The following is a 21,755-nucleotide window of genomic DNA, read 5'->3' as shown; positions in this document are numbered from 1 at the left end:
GGTATCAAATTAAAGATCTTATTTAGTAAAACATTGCCGCAAACCCGAACTCAAACGGACAAAAATGGCAGCCGTTCCAATGTTTCTTTTATCTGCCATTTTGAATCTTTGAACGGCTGCCATTTTTTACCCAGCTGTTATTTTGAGCTAATATTTGCGGCATTGTAATATACTAATAAAGACCTTTAATTTGATATGGGTATTGTTGACCTATGCTTACGTTTATGATTTTGCCGACTTCTAGCATGCGCCCCACAGTACAGGGTGAATAAAAAGTCAAGACCCCCCCTCTAATATTTTTCTAAGTAAATATACAGAGATATCCTTTTGGTGGTCGTGCAATCCTAGCAGGAAGTTTCATTTTATGATTTTGAAATTGTTGAGTGTTCCCTCAAAAGGAGGGATTTGGGGGGCGAATCAAATATTTTAAACCCCCTTTAAGTGACACCTTATTTTGAAGTGTGTTTACAAAAACCTAAAGAATGGTGAAAACTAGAGCTCGCTATCTCTTCTCTATTTAAAATGTTGGCCCGTCAAATGTTATGAAAAATCAATGGTAATATTGGTTCGTAATGGTAATATTGGCTACTATTTTGGATAGAGAAGAGATAGTGAACTCTGGTTTTCACAACTTGAAGGGGGTTTACATTAAAGTTTTTTGAGTTTCCCCAATTTAGGCCTTTTTAGGGGACACTAAAAATTTTCTAAATCATAAAATGAAACTTCCAGCCAAGGCTGCATGGCCATCCAAAGGATAACTCTGTAATATTTACTTAGGAAGAAATTAGTGGGAGGGAAAATACTTTTCATTACACAAGAAAATAAATGTAACAGTACCGGACATCATGAGACTTTTGACTGGCTACCATTTTGGATAGAGAAGAGATAGCGAAATCTGGTTTTCACCATTCCTTAAGTTTTGTAAACACTTCAAAATGTTGTGTCACTTGAGGGGGGTTTACATTTAACATTTTGGAGTTGCCCCCCAAATCCAGCCTTTTGGGGGACACTCAAAAATTTTAAAATCATAAAATGAAACTTCCTGCTAAGATTGCAAGACCAATATCTCTGTATATACAATTAGAAAAATATTAGAGAGGGGGTCTTGACTTTTTATTCACCCTGTATAATAAGCATTGCAAATTTAAGGAATCTTCGAACAGCTGTCATTTTGTACTCCATTGTTCTTTTCAGTTTGGGTTTGTGGTATTGTGTTTTAATAACGGAGACCTTTCATTTTATAACAAACTCAACCTATGCTGCTGTTTAAGAATTTCGTCTGACTACTCGAGGGCCGTCCCCCTTAAGCGATAAAGAATTAATAATACCTTAAATAGTAGACATTTATGGCTATAATTTATTTGCTAAGTTTCACTCCTTTACACATTATAGTTTAAAATATACTTTAAACCGTTCCGGAACTTTTCAATCACGCTGTATATCTAAAGGTGCATCTTATATTTCCTTTAATGACTTGGACTTTCTGAAAGTTAATTTGTATAATTTTGTTATACCTCTTAATTTTTACTTAATTTATTTACTCTTATATTAATTATACTATTTTGTATACTCTCCTTACAATATATAGTGAAACTGAGACTTATGAAACTGAGGAGACCATCAATAAGTATATAGTTTTTCTTCCAAAAAAACTCCATCATCCCTTAACCATTGAAATGTATCAATATGACCTACAGAAGCATTAAATATCCTGTTTAGGTAGGTTTGGGTTGAATACAATGCTATTTTAACTCGTAATCAAATGGTCCTCTTAAATACCCTGAGATCTTATATTCGATTAATACATATAGACTCTTTACTTCTTTTTATGTTTTTAATTTGTTGATGTGTAGAGTTTTACTTGTTTCATGGAAAAGGCGACAATGAATCAGAACAGTTAAAACCTCCTGGGAGGGTGAATAGTTCTTATCTCTACTAAGTTTACGGTTTAATATTTTAAAAAGTGCTTAGCTCAACCACATGAGACCTGGGTGGAGTAGTTTGCCAGACAAATGTGGACACTTTACCGGAAGTGTCGGACAGATTGAGTCATCAGCGGGATTGCGGGAGCGGAAGTCAACTGAGCAACATTTGTTTGTCACGCCGGCTCAGGTATTACCACGGGGGTTGATTCAATATTGTTAGACCTATTCATTACTAGGGAACAGAAAAGTTCGAATTATATTTCATAAAGGCATACACATTAAATTTGGTTAGTTAGCTATTTTGGAAATACTCGTATTAATTCAAAGTAGTCCTGACGATTTAATTTTTTAATTGGGCAAATTCATTATCTCTCTGCAGTGAATTATATCTTTCTACTGTTGTTACAAAATGGTTGTGTTCTTTGTACATTAACTTTACCACAGTTCATTAATTATTAATTAATTAATAGTTATTGCATAATGATACCGCATTATTTAGACAAAGATTGAATTACATTTTATAATCGCTCAACTGCTTGTTAGCTGAGAATACTTGAAGTCATTTAGAAATAGCGACATAATGAACCATGCTTACTAAAAGACAGTTGTCCCTTGCAGTAGTTTTTCTATGTTTTGTGTGACTTATTGTATGTGTAGTTATATGGATGTGCAGGGTGTCCCGTAAACAACCAAATTTGACATTTATCATACGAGTATACTTTAACCTATCATTGTAGTATTTCACTTTCTCCTCAACAAGTTCTCAACAGGTTCCCGCGACCTTCATCATCAGTTCCCTGGTAAAAACAGTAAACCACCGGGTTTGCAGATCACACACAACCGGTTTGAATGCCTGCGTTGTTTTTATTATTGTGGAATTTCAAGCTACCTCAAAATGTCGTAAACACATTGTTATGCTTTGTCAACATAATTCGTTTTGATAGTAATTTACACCAAATTTTCTAGTTTTTGCAAAAACGTTGAATAATAAAAATTATGCACGTTTTATAAACGCTACAGTATAACGTGATCTTAGAATGTAGATCCAATACTGCAAAAAAAACTTAAATTACAAATGAGCTTTGCATAAGCTTGTCATTTAATACAGTATTGGAAAGGATTCAGCGCAGGGTAATTTTGTTTTAAAAAGTAACTGCATTTAAAATATCACCCTTATTGTTTGGTGAATAGATAAGTGTATTGTTTTAAGAATAGGTGCCTAGTACAAGTTTCTTTCATATTTATATTTTTTATTCCAAAATAAAGACTTGATTAAAGAACGATTTCCTATTTTGTCGCAACCGTCTTGATGAAACAGTGTAAAATAAGTAAACATTATAAACATATTTTGTAAAATTCTGTACATATAACGGTAATACACTTATTAAAGTAATAACCTTCTTAATCCTACAAAGAACAAAGATGTAAAGTTTTAAAGCTATTTTGAACTGCATTATTACATTTATTTTGTATATATAAACCGGTGTACCTTAGTTTAATAACTATGCTTAATATCCATCAAAACTTTAAATTATATCACCTAAATTCTTTTTCAAATTAAAAAAAAATATATTAAAAATGAGATATCTAGCCGAAGCAAAAAGTTCCCATTTCAATTTTGTAGATTCAGCCCAACCTTCTTGCCAATGTCCAAAGCAATGTCATAATCAAAAACAAACAATAGCTATATACATTCTAAATTTTGGAATGTGCGATATACGAAAAGTATTTATTTAATTCTATTCTTGCAAATATAAATAAATTTATATTCATACGACGTGTGCTTCATTACTTTACAAATCCTTCATTTACCTTTAAAAATTTACGGTATAGCTTAATTCACCATTAAAGATTTTATGATTACATAAATAAAACTTACCTGTAACTCATTCTTAACGAATTTGCTAATATTAGATTGATAGGAGGGTCTTTAAAAATAAGCCCCGACTTTAACAGTGGCGCTTTCTCATAATGTTGAACTAGACAAGTGGTTTGTTTCCATATGTTAAGATCTAAAATGAAATAAACATTATTGGATTATACTTTAAAGCAAAGACAAGACGTTCTTTACTATCTTTGTTACAGAAAGGTGGTATTTTACATGTAAATTTAAAGCTTCCATTACAAGTAAAGTTTCCAAATTACCTGTCACCTCCTTTATCAGGACAATTTACGAGGTGGCGGGCTGTCGTCGCTAAAGACGAAGAGCTGTATGTGTGAGAAGCGCCAACAATATCATTCATAAGACTGATTTACTGTACCCAGAACTGTTGAACAGGCTTTTCTAAAGTCTACATAAATATATTGCTAAAAAATATACAAGTTGTAGGTTCAAACACGTAGTGGCGGCACAAATAATTTAGTATATTTTATCTCCAGGACTTTGAATAATGTCTTGGACAATGCTTGTTACTAGATTACACAAAGTTTTAACCTACTATCTACTAATAAAGTATTAAAAAAATATATATACAGGGTGCGGAAAAAGCCGATCCATTTTCTGCAGCGTACTGTTCAGTGGGTGTCTTCCATTTTGCGGTCAGTCCATTTACCGGTCAAATGTAGGTATGCGTGGGGGTTAGGTACCGTAGGCGGGGGTTGTCCACCGGTTGTAGGGGTGGACAATGTTCTCTCTAGCCCGGTATTTTTCTAAAAACACAGTTTTTTGTACTTCAATATAGGCTTCGTCTGGCACACAATCGTGGACAAAAGCTCTAATTTCAACTTTGTCTTTATTCATATTCACTATTCTTGCATCAGGCGCTCTTTTCTTTAAGCACACCCACGTCAGAACACGTTGATTGTTTTCTCGATATATCCGATAAGAACACCCAATATAATGCAAACTTGGATTTTCCCTCACACTCACAGTTTCAATAAATCCCATTGTAACACCTAATTAAAAACACTTAACACAACACGATGTACAAAAACCCACAAAATATATGAATCGAACTCAAAGGACGCGATTAATATCCACACACGTAGGTGTTACCACTTTGCCGACAACAGCTAAGCTAATCCCGCAAAAAAATTGTTTAGTCAAAAATAAAGCGGGTGACGGGTGCATAATTCAGGTCTCATACCTACCTCTATTGGTGCATTAGTGTTCCCCATACCTAGGCGTCTTCAGTCCCAACTAGCAGTCTCCGCTATGAGTCATCAACCTGGCTTACATGTTCTCGGGATTTTAAGAATATGTGACTGCAAAATGGAAAGCTATTTTTTAGACACCCCACGAGATTTTTGGGTGGACCGGTAAATGGGCGACCGCAAAATGGACACAACCGTTCAGTGACAGGTTGTCTGAGGGTGGTGGGTGTAGGATCGTTGAAAAGCCTACACCTTGCATGATCTGCAGTCATAGAGCAGTGGTCACCTGAAAAACGCGCGTTTGTTATAGAGTCGTTTAAAAATGTAATGGTTCAGTCATACTAACTCAGCGGCATTTCCATGCATTTTTAAAATTAGGTTGACATAACAATTTGCAATAAGTATACGTCAAATAAGTTTAAAATATTTTCTATTATACTGAAAACTAATTGATATTTTACCGAATATTACGAATATTAATCTGCTGGTTGATTTAATTTTGTTACAAACAGAAGCTAATTACACAGGGGGTGAACACAGAAGTCAATTTAATAATCCTTTTAGTAAGGGGGATGTAAAAAGAGTTTCTTTTAACATAAAAAATACATTTTATATTTTTCTATAGTAGTTATGTATGATATGTTGGTTTGTACCAGAATAGTTAAGATTTAGTAAAGTACCTATCTGCAATGAGGTCAAATTTAAAAACCTTAAATTGACTTCAATACTTATCTAATTTTAACTACAATTTTCTGAAACTATTAGCTTTGTCACGTAGTATTTTTTTTTTCACTCCAGATAAAAAACTGTAAAGTAATGTTTTTTTTTCTGAGCGTCATATCATGTTTTATAAATGATTTCCAACTACACTTAAAACAAATTTTTCTAAGACTCAAAGTAAAACTTGACAATATTACACTAACAATGTTTACGAAGCGTCGCAGAACCGTTTAAGACAGGACACGATTACAGAGCTTTTGTCCGCGCACCGTGCCTGAAAGTAGCTACTTTGTGTTAACTGATGTCATCCAGAGATAGATTAATAAATATAAATACACGATTACTTTATAATTTGCAGTTTAAAAAATTTGGTTTAAGCCTTTACTTTTAATAACGGAAACTATTCAAAATTGTTAATGCATTTTTAAGTAATAAAGATTGCAACTGATAATAATTGCATTGTCTTTCTTTTTAATCACAGATTTTTGGGGATGCTTGTTTACGCACAGTTTTAGTAAATCCAACCCTCAACTGATTACATGTCGTAAAGTTAGTAATCAACAAAATACCTTGGTTACGGTACTATGCAACATTTTATTTACTACATCTTTTCAGCGATTCGTCGCCTCTTCCGGATACTACATGGTGCAGGAATATATTTTTGCACCACTAACAGATGTATCAATTACTGTTCTGTTATAATTTTTTCGCCACTCTGGTTGATATACTTAAAGCCGGATTTTTGAAGGCGCGGAAGTGGAGAGTGTAGAGAGGAACGCGGAGAGCGGACTCCACTTGTCTTAAGCTGGGTTTTCCTAGGCGCGGAATCGGCGAGCGGAGAGAGGTACGCGGAGAGCGGAATTGAAATTAACATGGCATTCCGCTCCGCTTCTAGGAAAACAGTAACATTAAATTGCGTAAGACAAGTGGAGTCCGCTCTCCGCGTTCCTCTCTCCTCTCGCCAATTCCGCGCCTAGGAAAACCCAGCTTAAGACAAGTGGAGTCCGCTCTCCGCGTTCCTCTCTCCTCTCGCCGATTCCGCGCCTAGGAAACCCCAGCTTAAGACAAGTGGAGTCCGCTCTCCGCGTTCCTCTCTCCTCTCGCCGATTCCGCGCCTAGGAAATCCCGGCTTTAGGTAATTTAATGTTACTGTTTTCCTAGAAGCGGAGCGGAACACCATGTTAATCTATTTTCCGCTCTCCGCATTCCTCTCTCCGCTCTCCGCTTTAGCGCCTAGGAAAACCCTGCTTAACACATATGCTCAAGAACTATATAAACAGATAATTGTAAGGTTAACAAACATTTTTATGCAACAACAGATTTGTGCCTGTGACCAGCCCTCGGGTAACCATAAATTACTCCATAAATAACGGAATTATTATCTCTTAATATTTACTAACTATTTTAATTTAGTTTTAGATTGGTATAAACCATTTTTTAAATGCAATCCCCCTCTCACCCGTATATATAGGAACCCGTGAAACAGTTTCAATTCCTCAGTAACAAATTGTTTCTCGTGGGACTTTTCTACTGAACTTTTAAACTTTTAAAGAACCATAACTTTGACCATTATCATTTTTTTGTATTTCCACTCTTTAACCACTAAATAAGTGACCAATCTTACATTTTTTATCATTGATACGTTTACGTTAACCTAACTTGACAAAACGTCACGCGTTTACTGGTGTTTAGTTACGACGTCCACATTTCTAATTTTAACATCCTCCAAACAGGTTGTCAACCCCCCTATTTTCGTACTATGCTTAAAAGCTTTTAATGAATTCATCTTTTAAAACTGCCTATTTGTTATTTGTGTTTTTCACAATAAAAAATATCCAGTAATAACTCTCCCCTGATAATTCTAACTATCAAACCTGCTGTTAACCAGGTGGTTAATTTTTTAAAAATATTTCTAGGTATAAAAAGTTTAAATATTTTGCGTACAGACATAAGTTTCTTTAAGCCTTATTTGCAACTCGCCTTTGGCTCGCTGTGGCACAATCCTCCTTTGGAGGTCCAAAGGAGGATTGTGCCACAGCGAGCTGCAAATAAGCGAGTTTTTGAGGCGAGTTGCAAATAAGGCTTAAAGAAACTTATGTCTGTACGCAAAATATTTAAACTTTTTATACCTAGAAATATTTTTGTAACGAATTGAGAATAATAATGTCCGCTAGACTACAACTGAATACATAAAGTTTTTTTTAACAAAACATGATTAAATGTAAAGCTTTTAACCAATCGAAGAGTGTAAAAACCACAACATTGCAATCGACAGCAATACGCAGTTGTCAAAACATAGCGTTTGGATTGTGGTTATATTGTGTGGCAACATATCCATTGTTGGTCGTATTACATCTCGATTGTATTTTGCATGCCTGGTGCACTCTGTTAAAATGATTTTAGAATTAATTAAAATAAGCAAATAAATATATAGTGTATAGGGTAATGACCCACTAGTATGTTTGGGAGGTTTTGCCATTTTTTTTACTCTTCCTTTTCTCAATTATGTACTGTATTTCATTAGGTTTAAACCTTAAAACCTTTAATAGGTTGGACCAAATACTTAACTTGCATTCATGGTTACTATACCAGGTTGTGGATTACATCCCAAAATGGCAGATTTGATATTCCACTCTCTTTTTTACGACCACACTATAGAAATCAGTCGTTAAGATAGCAAATTGTCAATTTTATACAGAAAAACAGAATGAATATAGAAACATGTTCTTTTGAGTCATAAGTGTTACATAAAATTGTTGATCAAACTACATGGTAATGGCGACAGAATGACAGAAGTGAATTTTTGAAGGAGTAGTATAACCTTTTTCATAACAACTACAATATTTTTTGAAAAAATCATAATTTATTTGTTATCTCTAACGGTTGGAGTCGGGAACCTCAAATGTGCGTCATTCTGTCACCATTACCATGTAGTTTAATGCACAATTGTATTTAAAATTTATGACCGGAAATCCAGTATAAACATTTGCAGGTAATCGGGATGTTTATTTAGTAAACCCATTAGGTATTCATTTAGATTTTGTCATACAATAATAAACAAATTGAAATGCATTTGTATTTGTTAAGCGTATGTTCCTTTGCTGAACGTGGGTGTGTTTACTTTTAATCTGAATTAGTTTATACAACTGTGTTACAACTTCGTACAATCGGTAAAAATATAAGAATATAAAACAATTACACATGTTGAATCAGCAATAATATTTTCAGATACATGGGGAAAACTACATGGATATTTTGGTGCAACAGTAGTCTTAACTTCGCGTTCAGCAGTAAACTCTACAGTACTTTACCATACTTAACATCTTACCACGCTTCAATAACTTAGCGTAGCTATTGTCGGAGTTATTAAAAAAATACATAAATTTGATGCTTAGTTCATATTGCAGGATACCTGTGCACATTTAAATATCTTACTTACAGTCTGCAAAAGAAATGAAGGTCATTTCTATTGTACGGAAACTGATTTTTAACTATAAACATTAAAAACCAGTTTCCGTATTAATTTGGTTTTGATCAAGTTGTTGCTATTTTTGTGGCTTGCATCTACTATCTACCTTTAACAATTATCAATATTAATTATCAATGGCTGGTTTAAAGTAAGTTGTTTAACATGGAAATCGCAATTTAGGTATGTAACCGTATAAGAAGTAAATTACATGTTTCAGTTATATTTACAATTATAATAAAACAATTTTAATTAGTTACCAAAAGATTAAACTTTTTCTTAATTCAACTAAATATTTCCTTATTTTAATCCATGTGTGATGGGTTTTATTTCTTATGCATGGCCTAGAAAGAACAGAACGTCTGATAGAGATTGGGGATTTGTATAAGATTGCCACCGTTACGAAATACACCAATTTATTATACGACACTATTTTCAAATAACAGCTTTCAATATGAAATCTTTGGTATCATAAAAACTAATTAGTTCATTATTTATTATTATCCAAATATTTATTTTGAAACTGGGTCCAGCTGACCTTGATCCAGCTGGCTTTCAATAAATGGTCTTGGCTAATGCAACATCTGGTCTTAGTCAGTAACAAAGCTACACAAGGCATCATCCGTCATACTACTAATCCTTCACTCATATTTGGGTTAAAATACGTACATTGGTAGCGTTTCTATCTCGAATGAATATGCATATAAATAATTTGAAAATAAGTAATCAATATGTTTTCCTGCTTATAGTTTTCTTTACAATTTGTACCCAATTATGGCTAGTAACATCTAAATATAAGGTAATAAACATGAAGTTACGATATTAGTTATCATTATATTAACATAAGTGTCATATTCTAAAATTAATAGAGTTCCCTCTTTACTCTGACAGTTTATAATGTTTGAATTGTTGTGTCAATGTGCTTGCTACAACTAATTAACATTGGAATCAAACAAGATAGCGGCCTCATGACTTGTGTGTTCTGCGTGTAGGAATTCCTGTTGTACAAGCTACAGGAAGTGCATGGTTGTCTCAAGTGATGTACACTGTCTCTAGTCGTTGTTAGCTGAATACCTCTGACTTTTAATAATGTAACGTATTATAGTGAATTTTGATTATTCAAATATTATCAGCGAAATTTCCACATCGGGAATAAGCTATTGTCGTAGGCCCCAAGTTAAGACCTGGACCTACCATATTTTTTTCCGTTGCAGGTTCCCAAAGGCAAAAAAAACCCCAATTCGTTTATATTTATATTTATGTTTATGTCTGTTTGCGAAGATAACATGAACACCTTTGAAAAACTCCACTATTTTTATCGTTCATTTAAGTAGAATAAGCCCTTTTTTGGAGCTGTATTAATTGTAAGGAGTATGTATGTCAAATTTTCATCCTTTTTTACCGTCAAGGAAGAGTTTATATTTTAGTAGTAATGAAAAGCGACCATGTCAAGCCGGCAGTCATTCATCTTGCAATAAATTCAGCTTGAGACTTAAGTGAAGTATTTTTCTAATAAGTTATGTTAAGGCAGAAAATTAATGCACGTTTTGTCAAATTCTAGCTCATACTCAATTACATTGCACCTATACTTTAACCGTTTCAAGAGAATTGGGAACTTCATTACATTAGGTAAGCAGTCATTATGTTAGATTTTAGAACGGAAAATTTCATAGGATTTTCCATTATGTTTCTTAGCTCTTGATACTATTAGTTTTAATATGTTTTTTAGTATGGTATGACTGCGATAAAAACAAATGTTAGGAGCTACTTCAGAACCAGTTATTGTACATCATCTATATTCATAAAAGAGGAAGTTTGTATATATATATATTTGAACGTTATGAGAATGAGAATGAGAATTTTATTGGTCTTTTAAACATGCAGTTACATGCAATCAGACAAGTCATCTATAATAATCATCTGGTAACAATCAAATTGTTTTATGGACCCGAAACCGCTCGACAGATTGTAATAAAATTTTCAGGCATCATTAGATATTACTCAACGGTGGTTTGTGTGAAGTTTGGCGCAGATCCGTCAAAAAAGCTCCGCCTCAGTGGCTCTGGAGTTTCCCATGTTAACCTTATGAGTACTTATATTTAAATTGAATTAAAGAATCTCAACAGCTGGTTCAACTAAGCAATTTGATTCTGTGATGTTTTAATAGCATTAAAAGGTTAATAGGTTTACCAACAGGGTTCAGCACTATTATTTTTTTTTTAATTTATGACAACAGCTAATTTGCAACAAAAAGGTGAGTGAGCGTAGTGATCGAACTTCAACTAGGAGGCGAGTTAGGTAGGTCCCAGCGTAGCGAACGAGCTAAATCTCAAGGTAAGTTTAAGCGCAGGGAACGAGACAAACGAGCTCAAACCTAAAGGTGAGTTAGCGTAGCATACGAACTTCAACCAGGACACGATTGAGCCATTCGAACGAGCTCATCTTGAAAATGAACGAGCATTTTACATAATACCACATTAGGACAGGACGCCGTCTGTCGGCCCAGCTAGTTTTTTATAAAATAGATTTTTTTAATAAGTAATGAATGATAAATGAATGGAATAAGCAATCAACCTTCGTTTGAAAACATTTTTAAATTTTACCCAACCCGCCATGTGAAACTTACCTATCCCAAGCGTGATGTAAACAACTTCTTTACTTCACTCGGTGAAGTAAAGTTTCAAAAACCCACTCGGTAAAGTAATGAAACCCATCCAAATAACATTAAGTGCTAATAAAATATACCTCTATGGAGCCAACGACGTTCAACGCTAGAATGTTATTGTTATGCTTTAAAGGGTTTTCCTAACCTAGCTTTTGTTTGTAAAAGAACGTTGCTGTTAAAAGATGAGTGAAATGTGTTTTTTAACATCTACTCAAAATAGTTTTAATCTGTTCATAGGTTTATGTTGTGTTTCCAAGTAAAAATCTCCTGTATTTTATTGTAATCAATAGAATAGTTAACTTAAAAGCAAACCAGTTTGTATATTGTAGATTATAGCTATTTACATGACAAGTGTAGTAAGAGCGTTTTTACATCACGCAGTGAATGCATAATTCTCCTAAGATTACGTGTAACGTACAAGATTTTACCTGACCCGACAATATACAGGAGGTTACGAACAATATTTTCATTATCCATTTCACTCATCTTCTAACAGTAACTTTCATTAACAAACAAAAGTTAGGTTAGGAAAATTCTTCAAAGCGTAACAATAAAATTCAAGCGCACAGCTGATTTCTAGCGTTGGACGTTGTTGGCTCCATAGAGGTATAATTTTTAAGCTAGGCACTCAATGTTATTTAAATGGGTTTCATTACCTCACCGAGTGAGTTTTTTCAACTTTACATCACTCGTGAAGTAAATAAGTAGTATACATCACGCTTGGGATAGGAAAGTTTGGGTTAGGTACACTTTTTTACACCCCGTCCTGTATATTGTGGGTACATGAAAAATATTGTACGTAACCCCCTGACAATATGGTCAGGTAAAATTTTTACGTTACACATTACGCAAGAACGTGTTTACATCACTTAGGTGAATTATGCAACTTGCTTCGCTCGTTGCACAACATTCACCTGCGTGATGTAAAAACGCTCATGCTACAATTGTTACGTAAATAGCTATAAATCAGCTGTTTGAAGATTACGAATCGAATTTGATCCCACGCACTAAAAAATTATAGAAAGCTTTTGGTAATTATAAAAAGTGAATGTAAACCTAAAAAAATAATTGGTTTATTTTCCTTGAAAAAATGTTTGATTTGTAATAATAAAATATAGTGCTTGGTACTTTTGTTACGTCAGCTTAATTACATCTACTGTTTGGATTTGAAAGTTTGACTATTACGTGAGTTAACATTTCTTTTCCAGACTATAAAGTAAAAAGAATAAATGATCACAGTTGAAACGGGTTTCACTCAAACAATTTTCTCATTGAATCCATAGTGTAAAGATGTATTGTGGTGTACATTATGTTCACGCGTAGTTATATGTTTAAAATGTTACTAAACGTCTTTCTGAATATACAATAACACTAAATTATTTGTTAAGAAGATAATGTTTCTTTCGTGAAAATCTACGAACACTGCGAAAAGCGAATTGATCAAGATGATGATTTTGTACGAACACGAACTTGTAGACTAGCCGGGACGAGAATGACATACAGGATTCTTTACAAATTCCATGATAGTAGTGAAGAGAGCACAATGTTACCTGCTGGTTGGTCCGCGAGTTACGAAAAAGTAGAAAAAGACGGGGCTTGTAACATGGAAGGCCGGTACGACCGTATTTTACTCATGCATAAGAATAACAGCGGAAGAGATGAATTAGTAAAACCGAAGTAAACAGAATTTTAGCGGAATATAGGAAGAAGTAAAACCGACAATAGTACGTATAGTTTTATTTCTTAACCGGGCCGAACATCGCCTGTAGATGCAGTTGTCACCCCGGTCACACTTCGAGGTTATGTTATGAAGGTTGTGCCGGCTAGGGTTCAACTCAACAGCCCTAGTCCAGATGTTTAACAAGAACGAACTTTCAACCTTAATTATAATCGTTCACCGGGCCTTAATATTCTCTTGCATTGCAGCTAATAATGTGACTCATTCCCTTTGCAAACACCAGGCATACTGAGGTCTTCTCAAATAATAGTTAAACCTGGTTACAATACGGTCTGAAACGTACCCCACCACCAATAAGGTACAATAACAATTCAATAACAATTAACTACATCAGTGTAGGCTAAAAAAAATGTTATCATAAATTGTGAAGTTTACATATAACCGTTACATATTGGTCAGCCTTTGTTGGTTATAGTTTAAAGCAAAACATCATTTATCTTGTGGAGGTCATACATCTTTGTCTACGTCACTTCTGCACCGCCTCAGCGAAAAACGTTGTAAGTGTTCATTCCACTCATTAATACATTTAAATGTCTTATATGGCCGTTAAGGTTTTGGTCTTTTGTTGAGTTAGAAACAACTTAACACAGTGATTTGATCTAGAAATCTATCCTTATAAAATACATATAAAATACATACAATTTAAAAATACATTCATAACTACGATGAAATAATTTACCAGTATTAGTCATATTGTTTTAATCAGGATCTTCAAGACTTCTTAAGAGAAATTACTTTTAATAACTTCCTTCATTAGTTTATTTTTGTTCAAGTTGTGCCTATCTATATTTTGCTAATGGTCCTTCTTATTTTTGAATAGAGTATTTACCTCGTTAAACTTAAAACAAATATTAAAATTTGGTTGTAATTAAAAAATTATAAATTAGTTGACAAAAGCCCTTTTACATTTTTTTAACATAAGTGCTTTATTAAAAAAAAAATAAACTCACACAAATAACACAATATTTTATTCAAACTACATAATTATATCATTGTATGTTGATTTATTGTTGTATTATTTACATATAGTTTTCATGGCTACGAATATCAAATATTGAATGCACTATAATATTGAAGCGAATATTATCTGTTTAGAAATTGAATTGCACGGTGTAACAGCTATTATATTCATGAGTAAACACAATTTCCAATGGATGAAGCTTAACGCCACTCGGTGGAAACATAAACGTTTATTTACTTCAATTTACTGAACACAGCTTCCCACTCTCTTGTCTAGTGCAAATTAAAAATACATCTCCGCTGTGTTTTTCGAGCACAAACTGTTTTATTCTAAATTAACTCCTCATCAAAATATTATGTACATCCTTAATAATTTAAAGAGTTTTGATACTTTTTATTAAACGTAATAAATATAGAATAAAATGGCATTATATTACATAGAAAAATATATTAAATACTGCGCTTTACCTATCAAAACAATCCATAATTAAATGTAGATAATATTTGTTACTAATGGTTAAAGATAAATTCATTAATAAGTAACAGAAATTCATGAAACTGTTTTTAATTAACTAAACATGAAAAAGTTTGAAATATGGTCAGCTGATTTGCATTCTAACACTACTGCGTGGCTCCATAACATTATGTTGCATAGTTGTTAAAGACGAAGGTAAATCAAATCCCGGTTTAAAATTAAAAGATGGTTCCTAAATTCCAATAATTAACATCAGATCAGGTCGGTGTTGGACCATTGTAAAAAGGTAATCTTGCATGAAAACCACTTATTACTAGATTGATACATAGTAACTTCAGGTAGATTCAGTTGTTTTTTAAGATTTAATAGCACAATATAAATTTATAACAAATATAGCGTTGCTTCAAATAGGCCAATTTTCCAATTTACGATTTTGTAAAAATGCAATTATAAATAAAATCATATGATGCATACAAAAATAAACTGTGGACAACTAACCGATGGGGACCAAGCGGTTTTAGTTGATGTCATGGTTTCAGAGGTCGCTCTGATGACAAATGGCGGCTATTACAGTAAGAGGATGAAGCTGCAGGTCGGTAAATGATAGCAGCTAATAATGCTTCTCAACTTTTCATCATAATATATAGTTTATCACAAGTATGGAGTTCATAGATATACTAAGACACATGTGTCTGCCCTTAGTATAGATTTGCTGAAAAGTACGATACAACATTTTTACATTAAATGCCATAGTTAAAAAAAGCTTTGCAAAATTCTTTAGTTGCATTATAATCCAATAGGAATAATCTAAATCGCAAATATTACTTACTTACTTACTGCTGGGGCGCTACAAATCGCAGTCTATTCTTCGCCTCGTAGATCAGCCTCTTCCACGCTTCTCTGTCCGCTGCCATCTCCACTGTCCCTCCACACTGAACTCCACTGAAATCGCAAATATATTACGCAAAAATGACCAAGTACCAAGTAAATAAAGTACTTTCTTTATATCTACTCACAAAATAGCCCCTCGAAAGAAAATTACTTGTGTATGCATTTACTTTTTAGTATTGTTCGATGATTAGTAAAAAATACAGTTTGTTGAATGATGGCTGGCTGGAGTACGGAGTACGCCAAAGCTCTGAGTCATTTTTTTTATTTGCCAACTAGGATACGTTTGTTCTAGCTAAAAATTTATTACGTTACGTGTTTAGTATACGTACCAAGAAATACTATATATCATCACTAGGGCGTTAAGAGACTCTTTCAACCCGAGCTCAAGAAAAATTAGCGAAGGTTAAAAAGAGACTTATTATCCGTTTGATGAACTATATTTTTGTCATTGCAACAAATAAGCTAGAAAACGAAAATACTGTTCATGTAAAGATAACCTCTCACAGTGACTTCCAGCTTGTTTTAAATTTTGCTAATACAAATAAGCAGCTGTTCAGTGAGTTATTCGATCATATTGTCTATTGCGATTGCGTTACTATACATCATACTATTGATTTGTCGAACTATTGGAAATCGTGCAACAATAAGCCAATTAAATCAATCAATAAATAATTTCGATTCATGCAATTGCTTACAATCAAACTTACAACAGCTGATTTCTACTCCCGAGGGACCAAAAAGGCTTTTTACTCCTAAGTAAAAGAGGGAGTAAAAGAGCTACTTTAGACCCGCAACGCCTGAATTAAAACTGCTACTTTTGCTGCAATATTAAGAAAAACGATTTACACATTCAACATGGTTTATATATACTGTTTAAAAGCTTGATTACATCAAACTAAATTATCTTACAATGAAAAATAACATTACCATTTTAGTTTCCAATTTACTCTACACAGCACATTAATATACGAGTGATCGGACAATTGTTGTGGTTGCTACAGCGATAGCTATCTGAGGAACTTGAACCAACACTTCACGTGCACGGGCGACGATGTGGAAAATTGTTTCTTTTCACCTATCAAAATACAGGACTTTCCCGCAATGGACGAAAAACAATGTTTTTTTTAACAAAAAGTATTTTTGTTATAAACTTACGGACTTTTTACACTGATCTTAATTGGATTTCATATGTGTTTATATAATAGATCTAGTTTACATGCAACGAAGGTAATCGTTTGTCAAGGTCAAATATTTCCCTGATTTGTCCATCCCTCATTCCTAATCAGTTTAAAAATTCCCACTACAAACGCTTGTTTCTTTAGAATTTATCTTATAATTTAAATCAGGTGTTTTTCAAATCCTTTGTATGGAAGGATAAGAACCGATTTTAGTCATTCGTCTTCAAGGAAAGTTAGTGTAAGACGATAAGATGATAAGGTGTATCTCAAATACTTCAACCCTTCATGCGTTGGCAAGAAAATGTATACGTATACAAATTTGCCTATACGTTTAAAATTTGAAATAATTATTTATTTGTTTTTTATCTATAACCTGAATTGTTCATGTTGGGTTTTTTTGTTATTCAAGTTTTAGGTGATATAGATCTATTTAAATCGCAAGCAACGTTGAAACTCCAGCAAAGCATAAGACAACATCAGTATTTTATATATATTTAATGTGTTCTAAACTTTGTTAATATAACTTTGTTGATATAAACCTATTTAGTAAAAGCATATAATTTATGTCGATTCATATTACCAAAAAATATTAAGTCTCAAACTATCTCAAACTAAAGCTAATTATGTGGAGGATATTATTTTTGACATTCATTTAGAAACGACAGTGGATAAGACGTCAGGTTAGTAAAGAAAAGAATCAATTAATTGACCACAATGTCGCACTTGCACGTCATGTCAAGTGTTTGTTGGCTCGAGTTACTCAGCGTCGCTATTGTTTTGGCCACTTCCAACATTTAAAAACTGATCAAATATACCATTGCCGATGATATAATATGCCAGGGTAGAATGATTGTATGCGCCATTTCTGTTTCGGCGGATTATTTAATCATCCCATATTTTTAGGTAGTATGATAAAATCATTGATTATAACACTGTAATGTATTTTGTATATAATCAAGTGTAACAGTACTTTTACCGCCCTTAGCCTGTTGAGTTTAATATCCTAATGAAAATAAAAATAGAAGCATGATAAATTTCGGAAAATGGTAGAGGAACCTCTGGAATCAATGTTCTATAATAATTAGTTCAATAATATAGTTAAATAAATATAGTTGAAACATTTTCGCACCCGTTTTTATTGGCATTTCATAGTTTAAGTTAAATTTTTTACTTAGTCAGAGCTTCCAAAAAACTCTTGTGTTCATTAAAACCAACATTAGTTTATTCACAAAGCTAATGATGAAACGTACATACATATACTAATCAGCTACGGTACAGTTACTGCTTAGTAGCAGTATAACCTTTACACTGAAGGCTTTGCGTCAATGGTAACAGGAGATAATGTCTAACCGTTCTTACAGATTTACAACAGTGTATTTGTTACAACGGGACAATTTTAATACAAACATTATTAAATAAATAAATAAAAAGGCCTTTATTTACAAGCGAGTTTCATATACATGATTTTCAAACTTACTCAAGTCAAACTAAAACTAAACTAACCTAATATATATATACAGATAATATATACAGAAATATAATATACAAAATAACTACAAAGAAAAAAACATTTACAATTTACATTTGTTTTTCTGCATTGCGGCCAGTTTATTACTCCAGTTAATACATGGCTTTTCGTCAGTGCAAATACAGTTACATTAGAAGTGTAAAAATCTTATTTACTTTTTCATAACAAATTTTACATACCTACTTTTTTCCAACGCTAAGTTTACAATTTAGAAATTGTTTCACTCCCATTTTAATTTCATTGTAAGTATCCTGGCCCATCGTCTCGAAATTAGGTTCTCTCATTACGAGTTGAACACTATTTTAAAATGCATCTTAAATATATTTATCAAATACACAGTAAAAAAACATGTGAAATGCAAATTGCAGTTCAAAAACATATTCAGGTTGCTATTTGTTGTATGTAGTTTAAAACACATAATTTATCTTGCTTTGTTCATTACTCAATGTCAAGCACACTCTACTTGCTCGCTATGGCGGTACCTCTTGTATTGTGGTAAAGCTATGTGCACGCAAGCTAACAATTTTTGAAACCTGTATATCTTGAACAGCTGTTGGTATACTTTATCAGCAGCCATGCGAAAGAATAATTTATTTTTAGTTGAATAAATAATAATGAATGTTTTAACTTGGAATTTGTGTTTCTTGATTCATTTCACTTAACACACGGATATTATTTCCCCTACGTATACTTTATTTTGTATTTTGATTACTCTTGTTAACATTCTTTTGCATTCTTAATGCTATAATTCTATTGGCATATGATGTTTTGTAGCATTGGTGTAAAGTAGAATTAATAATGTGCAGTTCTATTCCATTCAATTTATTCAGAAAAAGATATATTACATATAATTTTTTTAGATCAAATACTCTGAAACTAGGCAAGCAAACCTGAAATTAGGTGTCGTTCTGAAATTAGTTAAGAACAACACTCTTTTATATTTAGTTGAAATTTAACTTGATTTTCAGTATTGTTCCATGGATATTCTTACTACAAGTATTCAAAATAAGACCAAGAAGCGAGCTGGTTTATTAGTAGAGAGCTTGAATACGGTCCTCAAATTCCCGGATTCAAATATAGAAAATTTCCAGCTAAAAAACGCGTACGAAATCTAAAGATTTATTTTCCATAAACACTTGTGAATTATCATGCAGGATTGGAATTTTATGTTTTATTACTCATACTAACATCTTTCCCAATAGGTATGCCATTTAAAGTTAGTTTACATTAACTACAACTGCAAACATAGTCCCGAGAGTGGTAGCTTAGTTGATGTAGTTGACGTCAGATCATCAGATATATTCGTTGATCATGTTGAATGTTTGTTTAACATCGTGCAGTCTCGCTCTGTCACAAACAATCTCTTCAAATCCGTTGATCCGCTTGCTGCAAGGCTTAGTCCACTGTGGCTAGTATTGGCTACAGATAAGCACTTTACCTGCCCAGTCGTCAAAGCCTGCATGGGTTAACACATGAATTCACTCAGTAAACAAACAGACACTTTCTAATTTGTATAAAACTGTTATGACACTCAAGGCCACACTAAATAAACGTGTGGCCTTGTGTCACTACAAAATATAAGATTTATATTGTAACGTATAAAAAAATGTCTCACTATTTAAGAGTAAATATTTCAGGTTGATTAGTTCGGAATATAAATGGCTTTCTAGAGAAACCATAAAGATTTCCATAAAGAATAAAAGATTATATTTTTAAACTATCAATTTTCTTTTACACCATTCTTAAATTTTCATCGTACATTATCTATTATCTACTGCAACCCTAGTATACATTAATAGCAAACCTGTAACATTCGAATCATAAATCTTAATTTTCAGATGTTGAATAACTACTACCTAATTATTTAAACTACGATAGAGTATGGTAGTGTAAGTAGCAGTATTCATTTTATTAAAATTGTCAATCATTTTGCAAACTTGATTTACATGACGTGTTCATCAAACCGATCCGATTGTTTTTTAGTAAACGGGGAAAACATAACGCTACTAAAAGATTCCTTTACTAAGAATTCTTCTTCATACTCAAGCCATATTGTTAGTTTTTAACTTACGATGCTCAACCTGTGTTAGTTGTTTCGGCTACACAGCTCAGTTTAGTGTTACCTACAACTCATATTAATAGATATTGTGGCTTTAAATTTAAATCGTTAACTGGCAGATAAAATAGACGGAGTTAGCAATCAAACTAACTTGCATATTTTCCTGGCATCACGCCCTATGATAGAGTTTAACCTTATAATATGGTAAATAACAGACATAACCTCCGAGAAAAACATCTCAGTTAAAGAATTCAGTAAGAAAATAATGAAAGCATTTCTAAAAAAATAAAACAAAATAAAAAACCCGATTTATAACAGGATTTTAAATGGAAATGGAGGTATGTAAAATTTAGGAGAAAGGCATTGATATTTTGTTTCTTTTGGCACGTTAACTAAGGTGTTTTTTACAAGTAGACAGTGTCCTTTATTCACCCAATACGGATAAAACACAAAGAGTGATGTCAAAAATACTGGGGAGTTATTCAGTATATAATAAACAGATATAATTATTTTGAACAATTCTGATCTCAATTTACTCTTTAGATTCAAGGCAGAGTCAGAAGAAGCCATGAGATATCGCATGTCGGACACGTTAGATGACAATACTACCCCAGATCAACAGAACAAGTGAGTTCAAACATATAAAGATCATTCGACCAACCATCTTGATTCTAATAACAAATTATGGGGGTTCTGGCAGTTATCGTTTTATTCAATCAAAGTTTTCAAACCTTGTCCATTAAATATTTTAGTCAACATATTAAATTTTAGGTAAAAATCCTATTCGGATGAACAAAATCGGCATAAATATGAGTAAAACAAAACTTAAACGTGTAGCCAACAAAACAAACAAAGGAATAACATCATGTGTTAAAAATTAACAGTATGACTAATGTATGAAATTGTACCAATCTTTTGTGGACACTCTGTATCATATGGAAATTAAAAAACGTATACATAATTTTTAAATTAGTAATTAATAGCAAATTGTATCATCAAAATAACAACGTTTTCAATTTTTTTCTTTCTTTTATAGTCGACAAACTCTTAGCCAATT

At 32.9% G+C, this 21,755-nt stretch overlaps 1 protein-coding gene across 1 annotated transcript in view; it reads left to right on the top strand.

Moving 5' to 3' along the window:
• The window catches only part of LOC128984133 (uncharacterized), a 67,006-nt gene extending 45,677 nt beyond the window's left edge, over positions 1–21,329 (top strand). Inside the window, exon 3 of the mRNA XM_054403420.1 lies at positions 21,242–21,329. Within this exon, the coding sequence (XP_054259395.1) occupies positions 21,242–21,329 (88 nt within the window). The remainder of the gene's footprint in view (positions 1–21,241) is intronic.
• The last annotated feature ends 426 nt before the right edge of the window (positions 21,330–21,755 follow it).

This window comes from Macrosteles quadrilineatus, unplaced genomic scaffold (genome assembly GCF_028750875.1).
Source record: "Macrosteles quadrilineatus isolate MER2022 unplaced genomic scaffold, UCM_ALF_1.0 Scaffold_2__2_contigs__length_208266976, whole genome shotgun sequence".
Lineage (NCBI taxonomy): Eukaryota > Metazoa > Arthropoda > Insecta > Hemiptera > Cicadellidae > Macrosteles > Macrosteles quadrilineatus.
This window is presented reverse-complemented; position numbering and strand designations above follow the sequence as displayed.